The 19843-nt window shown below is 52.9% G+C and overlaps 7 protein-coding genes across 7 annotated transcripts; 1 reads left to right on the forward strand and 6 right to left on the reverse strand.

Moving 5' to 3' along the window:
• Window positions 1-11: 11 nt before the first annotated feature.
• Window positions 12-2835, reverse strand: TrAtP1_004280 (uncharacterized protein; the record flags this gene model as incomplete). Its single annotated transcript, XM_014083853.2, has 5 exons — window positions 12-299; window positions 363-1118; window positions 1185-1301; window positions 1370-2587; window positions 2692-2835. 5 exons carry the CDS (start codon window positions 2833-2835, stop codon window positions 12-14), a joined length of 2523 nt encoding a protein of 840 aa, XP_013939328.2.
• Window positions 2836-3151: 316 nt separating this feature from the next.
• On the forward strand, window positions 3152-5339 carry TrAtP1_004281 (uncharacterized protein). Its single transcript, XM_014083517.2, has 2 exons — window positions 3152-3532; window positions 3616-5339. Exons 1-2 carry the CDS (start codon window positions 3220-3222, stop codon window positions 5250-5252), a joined length of 1950 nt encoding a protein of 649 aa, XP_013938992.2. The 5' UTR covers window positions 3152-3219; the 3' UTR covers window positions 5253-5339.
• A 228-nt stretch (window positions 5340-5567) lies between these two features.
• TrAtP1_004282 (uncharacterized protein) lies at window positions 5568-7832 on the reverse strand (the record flags this gene model as incomplete). Its single annotated transcript, XM_066112240.1, has 4 exons — window positions 5568-6124; window positions 6186-6715; window positions 6768-7498; window positions 7560-7832. 4 exons carry the CDS (start codon window positions 7830-7832, stop codon window positions 5568-5570), a joined length of 2091 nt encoding a protein of 696 aa, XP_065968323.1.
• Window positions 7833-8335: 503 nt separating this feature from the next.
• Window positions 8336-8533, reverse strand: TrAtP1_004283 (uncharacterized protein; the record flags this gene model as incomplete). The annotated part of the gene is made up of 1 exon (XM_066112241.1): window positions 8336-8533. The coding sequence occupies one exon, from the start codon at window positions 8531-8533 to the stop codon at window positions 8336-8338; it is 198 nt and encodes a 65-aa protein (XP_065968324.1).
• Window positions 8534-9386: 853 nt separating this feature from the next.
• On the reverse strand, window positions 9387-11905 carry TrAtP1_004284 (uncharacterized protein). The gene is made up of 2 exons (XM_066112242.1): window positions 11128-11905; window positions 9387-11068 (listed from the first exon to the last, which is right to left on the reverse strand). Exons 1-2 carry the CDS (start codon window positions 11431-11433, stop codon window positions 9845-9847), a joined length of 1530 nt encoding a protein of 509 aa, XP_065968325.1. The 5' UTR covers window positions 11434-11905; the 3' UTR covers window positions 9387-9844.
• Window positions 11906-11963: 58 nt separating this feature from the next.
• On the reverse strand, window positions 11964-12383 carry TrAtP1_004285 (uncharacterized protein; the record flags this gene model as incomplete). The annotated part of the gene is made up of 1 exon (XM_066112243.1): window positions 11964-12383. One exon carries the CDS (start codon window positions 12381-12383, stop codon window positions 11964-11966), a length of 420 nt encoding a protein of 139 aa, XP_065968326.1.
• Window positions 12384-12423: 40 nt separating this feature from the next.
• Window positions 12424-13531, reverse strand: TrAtP1_004286 (uncharacterized protein; the record flags this gene model as incomplete). Its single annotated transcript, XM_014083856.1, has 2 exons — window positions 12424-13224; window positions 13283-13531. The coding sequence occupies 2 exons, from the start codon at window positions 13529-13531 to the stop codon at window positions 12424-12426; spliced, it is 1050 nt and encodes a 349-aa protein (XP_013939331.1).
• Window positions 13532-19843: the final 6312 nt, after the last annotated feature.

Raw genomic sequence — 19843 nt, forward strand, 5'->3', positions numbered from 1 at the left:
TCTGTGTGAAGCTACATGATGTTGTTACATATGGGAGTTGTGTAGAGTACATGGGCAAAGTCCGGGAATATGTGTGCAAAAAAAAAAAAAAAAAAAAGGATTACTAGCCAGATAGTGAAAGAATAGGAAAAAGAAGACGAAAATATGCTGTGAAAGTAGTGACCGGCTCGATTACTCTTCAATCTCGCCTTCTTCGCTGCCGCTTCGAACATCCTTGGCTGGCTCTGGTTCTGGGGTCCTGTTGCGGTGACGTCCATCACGAGGGGGGTGCGCTCACGTGAACGATCTCTTCTGAGTCTCTGTAGGATGCGTGAGTAAAGGGGAATTGTCAAGGCATTGTGAGGGGTAAAGAATTCACGAACCTTTGAATCTCTGGAATCCCGACGGGCGTAGTCGTCTTCCTCTTCCTGACGACGACGCCGAGGGGCTGCTGGGCGTTCATCTCCATAGGGGAGTTCGTCATACGAACCTCGATCAGCACGACGGCGGTAGAGCCGTTCTCTCTCGTCTTCCCTGTCTCTGCGCTCGCGGTCATAGAACGCGTCGTCGTCGCGCCTAGAGCGAGGGGGACGGTCCAGGTCACGTTCTCGGTCACGTTCACGATCGCGCTCGCGGCGTGATGGCGGAGGCGATAGGCGACTACGCTCGGTGGTCAAAAGGTTCTCTGCCATAGTAGACTTGCGATGGTTTCGCTCGCGCTCGGCAATCGCCTTTCTCCTATCTGCCTCATATGCATCGGGTTCTGGGCTGCGGCTACGCCGGCCACCACGCCCGCCGCCGCGATGTGAACGGTCGCCGCGAGATCGATCCCTTTCCCGTCTTGAGACGTCTCTTTCGATGGAAGCTCGGTCGTGGCGTCGATAGGCACGATCGGTCTCATCTTTCTCGCGTAACCTACGGAGATGTTTCTCAAAGGCACTTCGCCGAAACTCTTCGGAGACGACGGCTTGGAACTCTTCTGATTTCAGTAGTCTAGGTCGTACCTTGTCATATGTATCGCTCAGTGCAACTGGCGGCTCTAGACGCTTAATGTACGCACGAAGATCATCAATAGCCCGGCGCTGTTGCCGGTCGGGCTGTCTTTCATCTTCGCGCTTCGAGGCACGCTTCTCGCGCAACTAGTTGAGGGGAAGAATGTTAGTATAGGGAAACAAAAAGGGGCATGTGAAAGTATGTAATCTTACGCGATCGAAAATTAATTTGAGAATGTCGCGGTCAATGTTAGCTGTACGGTGATCATCTTTCATGATGGATAGGAACTCCTCAAGATCACTTGTTGGGGTGAGATCAAACCGCTTATCCTATTGCGCGGCAGGTCAGCTCTCTGAAAGCAATACAAGAGATTAATGATTTTTTTGGGGAGACTTACTTCAAGGACATCAAGCACATCATTCTTGGGGCCACGGAGAGATCGCTCTTCTTCTTCTACCACATCCCAAAACAATTCTTGGGGAGTAGATCCGGCCTGGCCAGCCATGTTGAGGTAGCGTTCGTCATTTTCAATGAGAGGGACAATCTGGCTCCACTTGGTTCCGGCGTTGATCTTGCCATCTTCGCGGAGAGAATTGAGCAGAGACTTGAAAGCATCTCTCGCCGTGCGCTCCTGGCGAAATTTGCGGCTCTTCTCCTCTTGCTTGTTCTCAATAAAGGCCCGCTCCAAACCTTTCATATGGTTTTGGAAAGCTGTCAAGATGTCAAATTGACTAAGGGCTTGATACTTTTCGTTTTCTTGAAGAGTTGGAGTGGAAGAAATGATGTCCCTAGCATCCGCCCAGCGAGTGTATGCCTCGAGGTTGAGCTTGGGAAGCAATTCAATCAGGCCATCCATGGCACTCTTCTTCTGGCTAGCCTGTTGTTCCTTGTGAGCCTTCTTCAGTCCGATGATATACTCCTCAAAGAGCTGTCGGCGCTCGTCCTCATCGTCGGTGGACCGGAAAATGGTCTCGCCTTCGATCATGGGTCTAGCGGTTTTCCATCGAGTATAGTGGGTGATTTCAGGGTGCCGCTTCAGCATCGTTTCGAAGTCAGCACGCAACTTGGTCAGCCTCTCTTTGGCACGCTCTTTGTCTTGGAGGATCATGTCCTGGCAGTACTTCTCGAAAGCTTCTTTTCTCTCCTTTGGGTCCCTAATTGCACGAAACTGCGGATCTTTGGCAATGACGCGAATCGTTTGTTCCCAATTCCAATCTGACTGGATGCCGCTTCGTTTCAGCAGCTTGACGAATGCTGCCTCGGCTTCTTCTGGAGAGGAATATTCTGGGTCATTCGTGGCGGGGACGAAGGCTGGCTGCGCTTTGGAGTCGTTTCCATAGGATATTTGACGAGATTCGGGGTACGGTTCGCGAGTATCACGGGAATCGCGGGAGTCGCGGGAATCGCGAGAGTAGTCATGTCCTGTAGCTGGATAACCGCCACCTTGCGAATACGGAGTCTGGGGAACGGGATTGCTCGGCCCACCAGTCGAACCCAGAGCTTTCTTGAATGCTTCAGGCATCTCCCAAGAGCTCTGCTGCGTCTCGGTATTATACCAATACTTCCGCCCGCCCTCTGCGGTGTACTCTTTCCATGGCTGAGACTGGAGAGCGCGCTGTGAAACGAATCAAACACGTTAGATGAGGGCAAGAAAGCGACAAGATAAGCTACGCCAAAGAAACGTAGAGCAGAAGAGACTTGAAAGAAAAGATGACTCACCTCAGCCGAGCTCATCATCTCCTCTGGCTTGGTCCATTGCGTCACCTTGGTAACGTTATTGTAGTAATACGCTCGACCCTCGGGCGTCTTGTGTTCTTGCCAGGCCGCGGCCGGCTGCGGGAAGGGAGGCGCAAAGCCGCTCATTTTGCAAGTGCCAGATAGAGTGCTCTAAAGCCTTGTAGAGGATTCTCGCGATCGGGTCTTGGCTGGGAGTCAATATGCGCGAGCGATTGCGACGGCTGGGCTGGCGTCGAGGAAAGCCTGACTCTGGTTCGTTGCTAAATTTTGTAACGAAGCAGCAATTGCGCGAGACACGCACCTTTGCTGCGGTGCACGGACCAGCCTTGGAGATCATTATGCAACTAACCGGACTCTGCACAATCGGGGCTGCGCCTCAGCCCCTGTAATAGCTTATCAGGGGTTAGCTGCGGCGATGAGGGCTCTCTCCCCACGCTTGGAGCTTGAGTGAGCTTGAGCCGGATGGAGACATACTGGCGGGTATTTCATTACTGTTGTATGTTATAATTTATGAGAAGAGGAGGAACTCATTTTCACATTCTAAAGATATTTATAAACACGATTATTCTTCCACCTTTTGCTCTTCAATCAGCCATGTCAATTCGCATTACCGTGCCCAGTCCCCTCACAACTCCTGGGCTGCCGACACCCCTCCAGCTGTCCATCAACACCACCAATGCGGCAACTGAGCTTATCAACAACTCGTATCTTACATATCTCGTCCCATCCGAGACAAACATAAATTTGGAAAAGGCCTTTGAGGGCTTTGATGGCTCGAAGCCAATAAACGAACTCATAGAACAAAGAGACACGTTATTCTTCGGTAAGGAAAGGGCCATCTCACCGCTCATAATGCGAATATCAAAGGGTCACGGTCACTAACATGGAAGAGCAACTCGCATCAAGATGAGACTGTTGATGTCTTGCTTGTCCTCAAGACGCCATGGCTCCCGAGGAAAGAGCTCGACTACCATCTCAGCAGGATAAGCATATCTCTGGAAGCACAAGTGGCCAATAGCAGCCTGCCAGGCCGCGAGTCGCCCAGTGCTTCGGAGAGCATCTTCAGCGGGAGGCTGCAGGAGACAAAGAACCCCTTCATCGTCGAAGATGAAGACAAGTATGAGAGCGGCGCCGAAGAGGAGGAAGAGGAAGAGGAGCTGCCGCGCCATGTATATGCCATGTGGAAAATGCCCGTGCTTCTCCTGAGACCGCGGATGCGTCTTCACAGCCCCTCAGTCGTCTTCTCGGCATCCGCAAGCCTCGATCCGGATCTCTGGACCGAGCCAATCGCCCCCGACGTCGGCTATCTGACGAGCGGGATGCCGTCGGGCCTCAACCTCCTCGAGTCCTTTGGCAGCGACTCCGCTCTCAACGGCGTCAAGCCGCGCCTATCCGCGCTGCGAGTATCACGAGTAGCACCCGTCACTCGCCAGCAGGACTTCATGACGCGCCTCCGCACGCTGCCGCAGCTGAGCATCAAGATCTTCCCGGTCCTCCACACGAGGATACGCTTCTCCCGCCCGAGCACGATACCCTTAAGCGCAACCATCGTCGCCCTCCTGGAGATTGACTTCACCTCCCACTTCAACTGCGAGACTCTCCTGAACGACATCAAACTCTCGACCCCCAGCGGCATCGTCGAGAACCTCAACGACGCAGCCGGCCTCGGCCTCCCGCTCAGCTGCGTCTCGCACGACCACATCACGTTCCTCTATCACATCAAACCGAAACAGACCGAGGCCAACATCCCCAGAGACACCTCCGGAAACCTCGAAATCTCCATCTCAGCGGCCGTCCACGTCGTCCCCGGCGTCTGCACCCCAAGCCTCAGCATGAGCTGGACCACCGCCATCGACTTCTCCCTCCCCGTCAACCCCAGCTTCGGCACGGCCTCCGAGTCCGGCATCCAGCGCTCCCACCGGCCCACGCAGCTCTCCATCGGCAGCGTAGCCCAGGCCATTAACCATCTGAAATCCCCCTCCGCGATCCGCCCCGACGCTCTCCCCTCGCTGGAAGCGTCCACCAACCGCACCGAAGCCGTCGTCCCGGAACTCGGCATCACCATGTCCTTCACCGCGCCCCCCCACCCAGTCCATCCCGGCGACATCTTCTCCTGGACCGTCTATGTCGTCAACCGCACCTCATCCGAAAGAGGTTCAAACCGCCCCCCGCGCAAGCTCGCCCTCGTTGCGGTCCCCAAGCGGCGACGCAACGAAGTTCGGCCCATCCGCCCGCCGTCAAGCAGCGGTCGACGCCGCGGGGAGAAGGAAATCGCAGACGCGGTCCTCGACGAAAACGTGCTCCACGCACTGCAGAAGAACGCCGTGGTTGAGTCAACGGAGCTCATCTGCCTCAGCGCCGATACACGGGTTGGCCCCGTAGCACCGGGGGCGTGCCACGTTACAGAATTGCAGTTCTTGGCGTTACGAGAGGGTATTGTTGGTCTCGACGCTATTCGGGTCGTCGATCTGGGGTCACAGGAGCACGTCGACATTAGAGATTTACCAACCATGATAGTAGAACCAATAGCGGCGGCTGCTTGATTTTTTTTGTGTTTAGATAGCAGCATATATGTGTTGACATTTTTTAAACATCTACTCTATTTTCTGCCTCTAATAATAATATGCACAAAGGCGTTGATCCGCATTTGTATAAAATCATTGTTTTTCCATGCAACTGTACCTCAGATGAATCATCATACTTAAACGCCGTTGACCCCACGCTCAAGTATCCTTTATTTTTCCTCTTCAAACCAAAACAAGAATGAAAGAAACGGTAGTACCGCCCAGGATATCATAATAATAATACTATGCCTGTAATGCAACTTCGCTTGCCAAGATGTGTGAAAATCTGTCATCTCATAAATCATCAAAGTCGTCGTCCCACCCCAGTCTCTCAAAAATAGACACGCTCTTCTTCTTCGACTCCTGCGCCTTTCCTTCGGGAGTGGCGTATAAATCAATCCGCTGCTGTGTAGTTTTCTTGATTGGAGTCTCCATCACTCCAGAAGCCTCATGTCTACTTCTCGGAGGCTTACTTGCACTGTCTGTGATAACAAAATCTTCGGATGCCGTGTTCCTCTGTGCCACCGGGGAAGAAGGGGGATACGCCGACTGCTCATTTAACGGCCGACGTATGAAGCTAGGCTTAGCCGAGGTTTTGATCGGGGTATCGCCTATCGCATCCAGCACGGGAGAAGGGCTGCGATTGTAGAGTTCCCTCAGCACAGGTCGCTTGCCTGTGGAGGGAACAAACGGCCCCACGCTCGACGGAGGAATTATTTCATCAAAGCTCTCTGTGGCCTTCTGACTCTCTGCCTTGATAGGCATCACGTTCTTGAATCGGTTATTTGCTGGTGTAGCTTTGACCTGAACGGCTGAAGCTAGGGCGCTCCTTGAAGCTGCTTTTCTCGGTTCTGGCCAAACTGTTAGCATATCATCTACAAAAGATACAAGTTAAGGGTGGAGAAGCAATACTTTTAGCGGCAAGACTGGCAGACGTTCTACGCTCGTCTGCCTCAGCCATTGCTTTGCCCACAACCTCCCGATTGGGCTTCCTCAAAGCTGAAATAGCTTCCCTGAGCTCAGCATCTACCACCGCCTTTTTATTGGCTCTGGCATCAAACAAGTTGTTCATGCTGCTACTTCGGGACAAAGACTGGGCCCTCCTCTGCGAGTCAGTGGGGAGCAGCGACATTGGCCCAGATGGATCTAAGATCTCTCGCTTGATAGTCGGGAGAGTCGTCGAGGTGGCCGATCTCAAAAGAGCAATGGCGTTGCTGGGACCCCTTGAGATGCTTCTTCGATGTTGCTGCTCCGTGGAAAGGGCTCGCTGCAAGGTCCTCCGGGTGTTCAGAGGCTGGGGTCGTTTTGCTGCAGCACCTGGTCTCTGATCCCGCGTGCTGGAAGGCTTCTTCACGGACCTAGCCTTTGTGGGGGCTATGATCACAGGGCCACCAAGTTTACGGTTAATTGAGTCGCACAGGTCAGGCAGACGTGCAGAAAAGCTAAACGCATGTTAGTACCAGGTGGTTAACAAGAATTGGAAAGAAGGCTTACAAGGGCATAATGACATCAACGCAGAAGTCTCTGAGGGGTTCAGAGGACGCCTTCTTTTCCAGGCTGCCGTCCAGCGGTGTCTGTAGAGAAGGACTATCTTCAAGTAGTAGTTGCTCGTCGCTTGCAGTAGACTGCCAAATGGTGAGACGATCGGCATGGACATCCAGTAGAACCGGAAGATTGTGTTTATTTCTTTTCTTCGGAAGAGGCTGTAGAGCGTTTTCCAGCAGATCCTCTGAATCAGCAGCTCCAGGTAAAGTGGGCAAGCTGGCCTCGCCCATGTCGCCGGCAGCCTTTAGAGGTTCTAGGGCAAGGATCTCCATGACGACAATCATTTGCAGCTTTGTCTCTCTCGTCCGTAAGATAGAAACAAGAGACTTGATATGTGACGGAGTAATGGGAGCATCATCATTGGGTTCTGGCTTGTTTGCAGCCCACCATCGCATAACACTCTCATCTTCGAGCGGATACAGCCCACTTTTACCAAGCTTCATTCTCTTCGGTTTGCGTTTCCGTTTCCGGCCTTCATCAGAGCTCTCAATTCGATCCTTAAGCTTGGTGATGATTTCTGGTATTGACTCGCGGTATTTTTTGTCGATCTGAACTGTTGTAAGAATGAGGCTTTTTAAGAAGTCTATAAGGTCGTTCATATCCAGGTTTGATTCCAAGTCCAAGTGGAATGTTGACCGAGCTCTGGACAATGGTCCTTTGGCAAAGTACGCTAATGATCCCTGTGGCAGCATGAGCAAGAGTGGCAGCAAGAAACTTCGATACCGTATCAACGTAACGTACCATGGATTTGTACAGCGCATCGAAATACTGTGTTCTGATGCCTTCAAAGATACCGTCCGCTGACTGTTGCGGCTCCAATTCCCTTGCTATTGCCGCACCCTGGCTAGAAGCGGCGCCTTGATTTTTTCCCTCAGATGTTGGCAGCGGGACTTGCTCCAGACTCATATCCGGCGATGGTTGCTGTGCCACAAAGGTTTCGGGCTCCGGTGGCTGCTCTTCCTTTGTTACGTGCCCAACGGTCGACACAGACTGGGATCTCACACGTTTCCTCATTTGAGACTGGATGGCTTCGATTGCGGCCCTCTTCTTCTTTTGTTCGACATGCAGCTGAGGCGTCGTAAGTGCATCAACGCCATGATGCTCAGCTCGCTCGCTCTTCACCGGATAGAGTAGCTCATATCTAACAGCTGTGGCCTTTTGCGCCAAGCCTTCCAGATCTGCCCATGATCCCAACTTGCAAATCACATAGAGCCCGTTGGACTGTCGCTCGAGCGCATAAGTCGTGCCCCTCAATTCGTTCCGCGCAATGAGCACAACAGGCGCAGGGCCCAGCCGGCTTTCGAGATCAAGGACGTGGATGTACGATTCGTAAAACCGAGACTGGGGGAGGTCGCCATTCGAAGCTGCAAAGTCTATGTATGCCAACGGTAGGTCCCCCCCGTGGGAGAAGCATCAACGGGTGTAAGACGCGGGGTGGGATATGTAGATTAGGTGGATGCGGCTAGCACAATCGACCACGATCAGCAGTGCTCTCTCATCAGCCATGGCCTATTCTCTCAAAGTAATACCTTTACCGCAATTGACGGCTTGAGCAGCTGCTCCATGGTGCCTTTGACCCTCGATCTCGGCACATCGCGGCCTGGCGAAGAAGCTCTCTGCGGGTGATTCAAGCTTGCCTCGGAAGTGGGCGTCAAGATGCCAGACCGCGCACGCGACGCGTCTTCGTAGACGTCGAGCAGCGTGGACGAGGACATGGAGACGAGCTGGCGATCAGTCACAGCTGGGCATTATTGAAGGAGGGAAAGCAAATCATATATAAGGGAACAACACACAAGGGCACGGATCGCAAAGGGAGCTTCAGCGACGATATGCATATTGAAGGGATGTTGTTCTGCCCTTTCTTTAATGGGAAGAGGTGGGGCCGTGCGAGGCGCGTTTGCGCGTGCTCTTTCGCTAAACGGAAGGCCAAGCTGCTGTGACGTCGTTGAGCTAAGCTGTTTGCTCTCTGTGCTTTTTTTTTTTTTTTTTTTTTTTTTTAAATCCCCCCAGAATTAAGTACTTTGGTACAAGATGCAGCCCTGCTTCCGGCCCCATTAACCGTTCAGTGCCTTATTCTGTGAAATACACACTTTTATGCTTCTTCTTCTTGTTTCTCTCTTTAACTTTAAATGCGTTGGGCTGCATGACCCGCAATTCCCAGTTGTCACATGGAATCAGTTGATTTGACGAAGCTTGTTTCAGCTTTTTGTGCTCGTGGCGTACAACTTTATGGCAGTCCGTTCAGCTGGGACTGGAACCTCGTGGCAGTAAGCCGCTGATTGGCTGTGAGTTTCAATTGACTTTACGGCGGTTTAAAAGCCAGAACATCTTTTCTGCAGATGGCAGGATTGACTACTCCCAAGGTAGCATGGGATGAAAAGCTTCAGTTGAGGTGCCGACGAGCCGATTTTACCGTAACTCACTACTAGTACTAGTACTGCTATTTCAACTATTTCGTAAGTAGAGCTGAAGCCAAGACTGGTAGGACAAGTACAAGCAAGTACAGAGTACAATCATATACCGATACACATCGCGAAGGCGCGCCATACATGTCATTTTGGAACGTTGTGAGGTATATGTGAGTAGACATGATATTTTCTTCTGCTACTATCCAACTACAATAGGCATTATCAAAATAGTATGCATAGTGAATCCATCACTGTTCCAATTGCTTTCAGCCCTCAGGGTATTCCAGCTCCAGTCCCGCGCAAAAGCGCCAAGCAGTGACACAAAGGTCTCTCTAATGGAGGTATAAACCATCCAGAGTCCAACCGCACCAGGGCCATGACAAAAGAAATCCAAAATAGAAAAAACATAAAGGCCTTTCCGTGGTGTTTAAATAATACAAATATGCGCTTCTCATACAAAATCCAATGCTCATATACATGCCGAATGCTAGGCAATCGTGACAAATGAAAATAAAGAACAAAAAACAACCAAAGAGCAAGGTTGCTTTTTTATAGTATACAGAATAGTTGAAGAAGCTTTCAAGTGAAAGCATCTGTGGTAGGTCTCGCCTGTCTACATCAAAGCATGTTCATTGATGAGTGGTATGGAACGGCGAAGTCTGAAGACGATTCGCCCGCGTTTGATGAGTAAGGCCAGTTATAATCCGAGCCGCTGGCATAGCCAGAAAAATAGCCAGGTCCCGTTTGGTAAGGAAACATGGGAGTTGTAGGCTGGCTAGAGGCACCCGTTGCCTGAATTGACGAATCAAGGTCGTCAGAAAAGCCAAAGTTGCCCATCGCATAGGAGGTGCCGTTGCCATTGAACACAAAGTTATCCAAAAAGGCTGGCGTCGCCGGTGGCGTGCGCAAAGTGGGATCCTGAACAAGAGCCGACGAAGAGTATTTGGTTGTTAAAGGGAATAGGCCGCCATTGATATTGTGTGACTCGGCGACGACGGGGGTATTAGGCGTTGGAGGTGCCGCTGACCCTGCGCCCATTGGCGATCGATTTCTTTGAAAAAAGGGGCTCCTTGGCGTGGCAGAAGAGGCAGATGACTTGCGGACTCTTCCGGTCCCTGACGTAGAGACAACTCGGCGCATTGAGCCAACCTGTTCAGAGCGTCTAGACGCATCGGGACCAAATCTCAAGGAGCCAGAGAAGCTTCGAGATCCATGGATTGCCAGCTGGGGGGTTTGGCGATTGCGGCGAGAGGCGATGTCGGTTGGGCAAGGAGACTTGAGTCGCCTATCTGGGCTGTTTGGAAGAGCAGTTTGGTCCAAGAATGCCGTTATCCGCTCAAGGTCCATTTCCTGGAGCTCATTGGTGTAATCGCCGGCAGCATCTTCAATGGAAAGCATGGTGTCCAGGGCCGACGCATTAGCGAAAGACATGTCTGAATCTAGCGCCGAGACATAATCATGCCCGTGCTTCAGAGGGGACACGGCCTCATCGGCGGCGTCATCTGTGGCGAAGAAATGCTGCTCGTCGTCTGCATGGTGGAACATGTGAGAAGAAGAGCCAATGTGCGGCGTTACGGGCGATGTAGCCTCGTAGGCATCAGCGGAGCTTTCGGATGTAGTTGAGAGCTGTGAAGGGGCGTCTGGGGACTGCTCTTTGGTTTGTGAAGTCTGCCGCGGCTCGGGAAAGGGGGCAGAAGAGGCGCCGAGGCTGCGTTTGCGGTCTGAACCTCCGAGGCCAGCTTCTGATGGATTGGTTCCTTCCTTCTCAGCTCGCTGCCTGGCTTCATACTCTCGAATGTTGTTTTCCTTCTTCTCGCGAGCTCTTCTGTTCTGGAACCAGTTCTAGTAGCCGGTTAGCAAACTGTTGTTCGATTCCAATGAGACAATTCAGGTTCAAATACATTGATGCGTGCATGGTCAACCCTCATGCTCTCAGCCAACGCCTTCTTGGTGCTGCTGTTTGGCTTGTGGTTTTTCTGAAACTCAGACTCGAGGAGATCCACCTCTTCTTTTGAAAGCCGTGGCTTTGATTCCGTCGTCCGAGTCATCTGCTGGTGGTGAACAAGGTGGGTATGCTGTGCCTGGTATGCCTTCATGGACTCGGCAAGCAAAGAGTAGTCTGGCAGCTGGGCATATTGTGTGAAGTCGTCGGTGGGAGCAACGGAATAGGTCCACGCTGGCCACTCTGATTGAGAAAGGTGAACCATGGTTGCTAGTAGGAGGCCGTAAGAGGCGAGAGAGTGTGTGATTGTAGACCTGACGGCCACTGGGAGTATAACCCAGCTAGAGGCTTATGTAGTCGGGCTAATAAGTATTCAGGCCGCCGACTAGCTTTTTCAAAGGGGGCAATCCAATGGGAGCGGCTGCTGAACTGGAATCGAAAAAACGATATTCCACGAGACAGGAGGTAACGACAAAAGGCGACTCCTTGATCTTAAATACTCCTTGGTGTTGAATCTCGTATCGGCAACGAAGGGGAGCGGAGGGGAATGGCGAAAGAGGGATTCTCGGGCTGAGCCGGTATCGATGACGATGCAAAGACGATGAGGAAGAGGAAAGAAGGAGAAGGGGCCTTTGAGACAAGGGATTAATATACTGAGGTCGTCTTCTTCAACGGCCTTGTCAAGGGGATCTGGCGTTGACGGCGAAAGCGGATAGAAACACTGAGGGACAAGATCCGGGACAGATTTGGAGGGGCGGAGGAAGATACAAGTACTCGCTAGAGAGGCCCTTGATATCAATGCATCTGGAAACTCGGTAGTGGTGTTGTCGACCCGCCGCGCATCGCTGTGGCGGTTTTTTGTCCCTCTGCAGCCAAGGCGGTACGAAGTACAGGCGCCGTACTCGGTACTGGTGAGGGCATCACCCTGGCCAAGGCGAGACCAGGGTGCGGGCAGGGATCAGGAGCACCGATACCCCTGGCCTCCAGGGCGGGCAAAAGGCGCTGCAGCATCAGCACACGCAGCGACGGGGGGTGCATCAGCTGCAGGCGCTGGGTGGGCCGCCGCTTGGCGCAGATTTTGGCGCCCAGAGCGCTCGCAGCAGGCCCAGGCTTTTGGGCCGGAGCAGAGGCTAGGGCCACCTGGAGGTGAAGCCACCCACAGCCCCGGCCCAGAACCACGCAGCCAGGCGCTCGAGCCCGAGCCCGGCTGCGCATGGCCTAGCGTCCAGAGTCCAGAGGGGCTGCAGGCAGTCAATCACTCAGCGCTTCCGAATGCCGCCAGGTTGCCCGTGGATGCAGGCTCGCAGCGGTGGCGCCAGCGTCCAGCGTGGGCGTTCGCCGCGATGGCAGCCTGCGAGTCGCTGTCGGTCTGTGCGCGCCAGGCCACTGTGGGCCTGGGGAAGGATGGATGATGGATTGATGCTAGCACAGGCAAAGGGGACGAGACGAGACGAGGCCCTGGGAAGACGCTGCCGTGGGCGTCAGTGTGGGCGTCGACGTGGACGTGGACACCGCAGCGACGTCCTTGGTCTTGGGTCGTGAGTCTTGAGCCTCGCGCTCCAGCAACGTGGAACCTGCGTTTGAGCCATGCTGTACAATGGAGTATGAGGGCAGGGAATACGAGTGCTATGCCCAGCTCGGATGGCCTGGGGGAGGCCCGGCGGGATAACGCGATGGCATCCCGCGTGTCATTCGCGGCAGCCAAGGAGCAGGACGAGAGAGACGAGAGAGACGATGAGGGCGGGGGCACGCCCATACCACACGCGGTCCGTCGTGATGACAATCTTACTCGGTGCAGATACCCTTCAAGACTAGGGAGCCAGGGAGGACACTTCCATTGTGGTATTGAGCAATTACTTGTACTACTTGTAGCACCAGTGCGCTCCAAGACAGTCGAGGAGACGAGATGCTGCCGCTGCCTTGTACTCTGTACAGGTACAAGCTCGAGCTCGGGGAACGCACCGACGCAGGTGCCCTCACGAGGTACCCGTATTCGCACCACGCTGGAGCATGGAGCATGGAGCATGTCGCCATCTTGAGAAGCCTCATCGCGGCGCTTCCCAATACTGTAAGAATCTCACGACCCAGGCGGAGAGGCGTAACTTTGGTCAAACATGCGACGGTGTGCCCACACTGCGATTCTGGGCCTTTGCAAACCTACCCAAACGCTCGAGCCAAAATGGTGTGAGATCCACCACCAGCACCGCCAAGGTCGCTGCAGCTCGCGTGCTGTGGTGCAGCGACTTGCAGCGTCTTGCAGCAGCCCTTGTCCTTGTCCATCCCGGCCGTCGGTAGGTCCCAGGGCGTCCGGCGCCGCCATTGGACACCGCAGCCTCTGCCCCTCTGTCGACGCAAATGGCCATGGTTGGGATGAACCACCCACCAGGTCGGGGAGCTGCCGCTAGGCCCAGCACAGCGCGGTAAGGAGAGAGAGACGGGTTGCTGTGCTGCTCTGCGCGCTGTTCTGTTCTGCCCTCAGTGCCGCTCTCACTGCTGCTCTCAGTGCTGCTCTCACTGCCCTGTAGCGGGCACTTGTACGGATCCAGGTGGCAACCCTCCTTGGCTCTGCGTCTGCGGCACCTGCGTCTGCGTCTGATCGAGCGAGCAACATGAACACAGCTCCTTCCTGCTGCGGCTGCCTCCTGCCTATCGGGTTAGCTTTGCTGCATTGCTCCTCCCAACTCTGTACCTGCTGCACGACTTTGCTCCCCAGCAGCTGCGATAAAGGGAAAGGGCTTGGGAACATGGAAGCTTTAACAAATCCCTCTTTGGGCGTAACTTGGTCGGCGCGTCATCATCCGCAGCCATGCTGCTTACTCGCCGTTACCTAATCTACCTACATCTCTCGCCTGTCGTGTCTTTATCGCTGGGTACCTGGCACCATCATCGTGCAAAAGTGTCGCCATCCGTGGTTCACGAGAAGCTTCATTTCACCTAATTTGCCCGCTAAGCTCTCCGGAGCTTTCCATCTTCTCTCGCCATTCTAGCCCACCGCACCCGGCCCGGACAGACCCGGTCGAGCAGCTCGACTACTACATACCTAGACCTAGATTGCGCTCAACCTCTTCCTCTCTGCACACCACCTCGCCGTCTGCCTCGGAGGCTGCGCAAATGATGCCTGCTCCCTCTAGCTCAGGCAGCCTGTGCTGCTAAACCTCTTCCGAGACAAGCCCGCCACGCTCCAAAGAGACGGCAGCGACTGGACGTGATTCCCGACTTTTCCTGCCATGGCGCTACACCCCCTGCTGCCCTGATTTAGCCATGATGCACAGAGCCTAAAAGAGTTTCTGGGTGGGTTTTTCGCAGTCGAGTACCTACCGTACTGTATACTGTACATGCCCTGCTCTGACGCCGTCTTGGGAGGGGAAACCAAGAGGCGATTCGATTGGCATCGTGGTTGTATGCGAGGGCGTCAAGCTTGCAGAGCCGAGGCACTTGCCTGCTGTAAGAGCATTCTATTTTCGTTCCAAGACACTTTTCCCTTGCTGATGGTGCGAAGATGACGCTATTCATTGGGGATCAAATTGGATGCCACCACTGTCACACAGCATTCAGCCTCGTTTTCAAAGTACATCTACGCTACAGTACAAGTCGTATGTAGCCTTTGGGGAGCTCTCGCGATGCATAAACGCACGGGATGTTCACCTCGTGGCACATCCACGCTGCCTACCGATCCTATCTCGGCCACACGCAGTTCCCCTCTCTGGCAGCCAAAATCTTTGCCCAAAGCAGTTGGATTGACCTCCCGGAGCGACCCCACCGTTCCGAGACCCGTTCTTTCGCGGAGCTTTGCCTGTTTCGGGACCATCACACACCTCATCATCAGCCTGTCAATCCTCGATCCTTGCAAGCTCTACCCCAGGCAAGCAAGCCTAAACCCGGATTGAGCACCATGGTCTTTGCCAGCCCATTTCGCTTATTCGTCACGCTGATTTGCCGTGCTGACTCGCTGTCAGGTCCAGCATCACAGCCGCAGTCACCCATCGTCGCCAGGAAATAAGCTACATTGACTTGTCTGGATCAGATTCGGAGACCCAAAGTGCTTACTTGTAGTTCGCTACAAGTTATCCTACCTCCTTTGAATGGCAGCTTGTAATTAGTAGCAGATATCAAGTCAAGCCAACACTGATCTAAATGGTGGGGAAGACGCCATGGAGTTTAGCGCTCCGGTATACGAAGTTTTCCTTCGGTCCCGAGCAGACCACGACAGGCCAACACGACAAAAACACAGGGCGGCCGTGGAAAAACCATTCATCCTTTTACCTGGTCGCAGGCTATAGGACAATTCTCTGCTGTCTCAGAAGATGATTGCAACTTCACGATACAGCATTGCCATGCCCGTAGTGCGACCCTCAAACGCATTTACATGATATTTCCCGGATGTCAAATTCCCAAGCGACTTTGTCTTATGCGTTGTTACAAAGTGACGTCCGGTAGCAGCAGCTCTGCCATACTCGTTATTTGTCATTGATATACCTACCGAATTGCTCGCATGGGTTGTACGATCAACAAGGTACCACAAGCAATACCGCTACACTGGCACGACGCAGCACAGAATAACTCCGCATTGTCATCGTGTCTCATTGGCGGTGTGTCCAAAGCTGACTAACTTCAAAAAGCAACGCCTCTCTTTTTAAATGAAAAAATGGCGTCTTCAGCTGAGGAAAAAAAGCCATCCGCCTACCACGGAACGCCACCTCTAGCTATATCTGAATTAGCGGTCGAGGGTCCTGGATGGGATAGTGCAACCAGGCTCTGCTAAAGCTCAGGAGATGATGCGCATCACAGTCGCTTACAGAACGTATCACGGCGCCAAGACAAACAACAAATCTAGCCACCAACGCAGTCCAGCTTCTCAAGCCAACATGTCTGCCAGTACGAAAAAGAATACCTGAGGGAGTAAGCAAAGCAAAATATCACTTCCTTCTACTAGGTACTACCAGCGCTACTTCGCAACATATGTAAAGCGGAGTACTTCACACAGCGCTCGCCTTCACTGGAGCTCGAGCCGACAGGTAAAATCTTCTAAAGTGTATACACAATCTGGGCAATTACATTGGCACGTTGTCTTTCAGCGTACATATTGCTCAACAAGCTGCATCACCCAAGAGACACTGCTATTGCGAAACCCGCCAGTTACAGTCTCGGAGAAGCAGTCACACAGGCCGCATATAGTTTTCACCCTAGTTGGCCCTGCTAGAGATACGAAGAGCAAGGAGCATCATGTATTGGCTACCTAACATGCGGTTGGTTCCAAGCGTGGTCCATTAATAAATGAGACAAGATAAGAATAACTATCAGCCTTACATCTGTCCCGAGAGATTGGAAGTGATGGGGGCGCTAATCGCCACTTCTACCCAGCCGCTGTTACACTGAGGGCCGAATATGGATAGGCGAAAAGGCTTAAAAACGACAAATCTGGCCCGGTCGCGGCGGCAGTGCCGAACAGAACGGTCTCGACCCAGAGATCTGGATGTGCACTCTGCTACAGTCGAGAAGGGTAACTGGAGTGCCGATCCCCAAGGCAGGTTTCGCTTTGGGCGCAAGCAACCCCAGATGGCACAGCCAGCACCCAGCGATCAATCTACCTACACTCCCCTAGGTTCCTATGTACTCTCAGTGAGACATTGCGCAGTACATGCTCCATGGCGATCCAAAAAGAAGAGGCCTCGCCCTTGTTTTTACATCGCCTTGTTTGCCGTCTTCGGCATGGTTAATTTGCTGCCGCAGCAGCTGGAATCTGTTCAAAGGATTCCGTATGCAGATAGCACCCCGTGGCTATTAGCGTCTGCCGTCCATCAGGCCATTTTTTTTTCAGCCGCTGCAGTCTAGACGCTGCAAGCACAGCTCGATGACGGCCTCTTGGCGATCACTGACGTCTAACAAACTGCCAATGAGCCATGACTGTCAAAGAAAAAGACGATATACCGATAATAACTGTGGGACGAAATAAGAGTTTTAAATTCAATTGGCAAAAGGCTAGAACAAATGGAAAACATCTTTCTCAACTCGTTAAGAAGGCTTGGTTGCAACAGGTGGCACCATACAAAGCTAGGGCCAGCCATTCGACTGCTTCTTAGTGAGATGAGCCCCCAACAACCCGAGATTCATCCCCCACATTCCGTATTGGATGGAAAAGAAATTTGACAGCTGAGTCGAGGCCGGCAGGGCATGTGTCACGGCCTGAGCGTGAGCTGCGGCTGAGCCCCGTCTGCATCGAACTGCTCTCTGGCGACGCCAGGCCCAGCCCTTTGGATCGCTATCCTGCTTCCAAGGCTAGCCGCAGCCTTAGCTACCTCAGTAGTATGCTACAGGTTCGGAGCAATAACAACGTACTAACTACCTAGTAACTGACAGGCCAAGGGCAGAGTCAGGGACAAGCATATGAATGCGAAGCTGTACGCCCGTAGGGCAATGGATTACCACGCTAGGATGGCACCTACGAAAAGGGGACAGAGATGAAAACCGACCGATCATACATACTGGTACGTCACATACAAATCTCAGCACTGCAGGACTCTGTCCTGGTCGCTGGTCTATGACTCCAAGCCGGGTCGCAGATCACGTATCGCTGTGATCATGCTGCCAGATCGGGCAGGATAAACATTGGGAGGCAGGCTGATCCTCTACCAATGGCGTCCAACTCTTGGGTGTGGGAGACGACCACACCAGAAAATCTCGCCAAGCCTGAATTGGTGTCTTTCTGCGTCACTTAGGCGAGGCGCGACACACCCCCCAACTCTCCTTTTCGAGCCGTCGAGATATGCTGAAGCCAAAGCCACACGCGCACACCCTCCTGCCCCGCGCGCATCAGTTCAGCCATAGACGGAGCACTAGCAGCGGCGTCGATCCATTGGCCAACTGTACGGCAAGAAAATACATTGTACAGGGGATGTGGTAGCCACAATCCGCGGAGCGTAGACGGCGCATGATGCTACTGTAGACCGTTCGGGTCTTAACCAAGGGTTCGGAAGCTTAGCCCCGCCAAATACATCGGTCTCGATCGCCTCTCTTTGGCAGAGCAAAGTCAGGAGAGAAAACAAGCTTCAAGTGATCTACTCGCTAGGCTAAAAAAAAAATTACATCTTACCAGCTGAATACCCTAGCTCGTCGGCCTAGCCCATCTTTGCCGCAGAGATCTAGACTACAGCAATACCTGGTACAAGCTGTGCGACCTGGTTTAATCTATCCAGCGAGAAGCCAATGCTGACTTTGCTTTTTTCTTCTTTTAGTGCCGTGATACAAACCGCTGCTTTTACAAATTGATTTTCTCCTTCTCCAATTTGATTTATTTTGGGCATACAATAATACTGGGATTGAATCCAAGGTATTTTTGCCCTCTCCATTTTTTTTTTTTTTTACCGAAAAAAAATCCCCCTTTTAAAAAAGCCAGCCGTTACACTAATATGAGACAGTGGTGTGTTTGAAAGGATGTAGCTAAAATACGCAGAGAAAGACTACAGCAACGCTGTGGGTCAACCTGATGTTGGCTGCGGGCTTGTCTAAACATTGCTGAGCTGCGAGATGCCTAGTAGTATCAAGGAGAAGACGAGAATCCACTGAGTCTCTTTTGGCTCAAAGTGATGGGCAAACCAATCGATCAGCCTCAGTCTCATTGGAGCCTTGAAAACAAGCAAGAGATACGATTTTACTCCGCTTGCAGCCCAAAGCAAACGTGACTTCGGTCATGTGAGCAGCAATAGGAACCGCGGGCCGAACTCGGTTTGCCCTCAAGTCATTTCGCATCTGCATGAACTGACCGGAGCAAGCAGATGTAGGTATCTAGATTGGATGGGGCAATGTACGAGTAAGTATCATGGGCTAGGCTCTTCCAACTAGTACTAATAAAAGTGGCGTGAGAATGCAGATGGCTCCAAACGGGCACCACAACGCGGGTACCATACTGTAGATACTGCGTTGGATCTTTGGCGAGAACGCAAGAGAACGCGGATCACCTTTACCAAGATACGAGCAGCGATCTAGGTATCATCTCGCTCTCTCCCGCGTACTGGGATGTGCACTATACCAACCGATTCACACGGCGGACGGGTGGGAGAGAAATGGCGGGGTCATGGCCGCGGACCAGCGTCTCATCAGTTCGTGCGGGTTTTCGGACTTGGACCCTGGCCATTTGGATATAGTATTAACGTGCTGGCAAAAGTTTGGGCTTCCACCAAAAGGCTGGTGCAGACAGAAATGCTTGGATAGAATCACTATGAACTATACAGCATGGACGACCTTCCTCTTGCTGCAAGCAACCGCTACGCTGAGTCTCCCACCTGCAGTGCGGCTGGTCCGAGACCTCAACGAATCGGGCCAAGGGGTGGGGTGTGTCGCTGCGAGGCCTCAGGGGCGTGGAGGTTGGAAAACCAAACATTGAACCAAAATCCCCGCGCCGGACGGGGAGATTAGTGCGGTCTTGGGGTCCGGGCGGCCACGTGGATGGATCCGCCATCCCTGTCCCTTAAGCTCTCGATCGAGACTTGCGAGTGTCGCTCATTGCCCTGTTGAGCAGCTGTGGTACTGTACTGTACGCCATCGATCCTTTCCAGTGCCTGGCTGATCGGGACAGCCCAGAGCGCTAAGTGACAGCTTCACAAGCTGCCAAGCTTCGCGGCGGCACGACCCTCATCTGAGTTTGTTTGTTATCTTATTTTCTTTTCCTCTTCGTGACC

The sequence above is a fragment of the Trichoderma atroviride genome, chromosome 2 (genome assembly GCF_020647795.1).
Source record: "Trichoderma atroviride chromosome 2, complete sequence".
In the NCBI taxonomy this organism is placed as follows: Eukaryota; Fungi; Ascomycota; class Sordariomycetes; order Hypocreales; family Hypocreaceae; genus Trichoderma; species Trichoderma atroviride.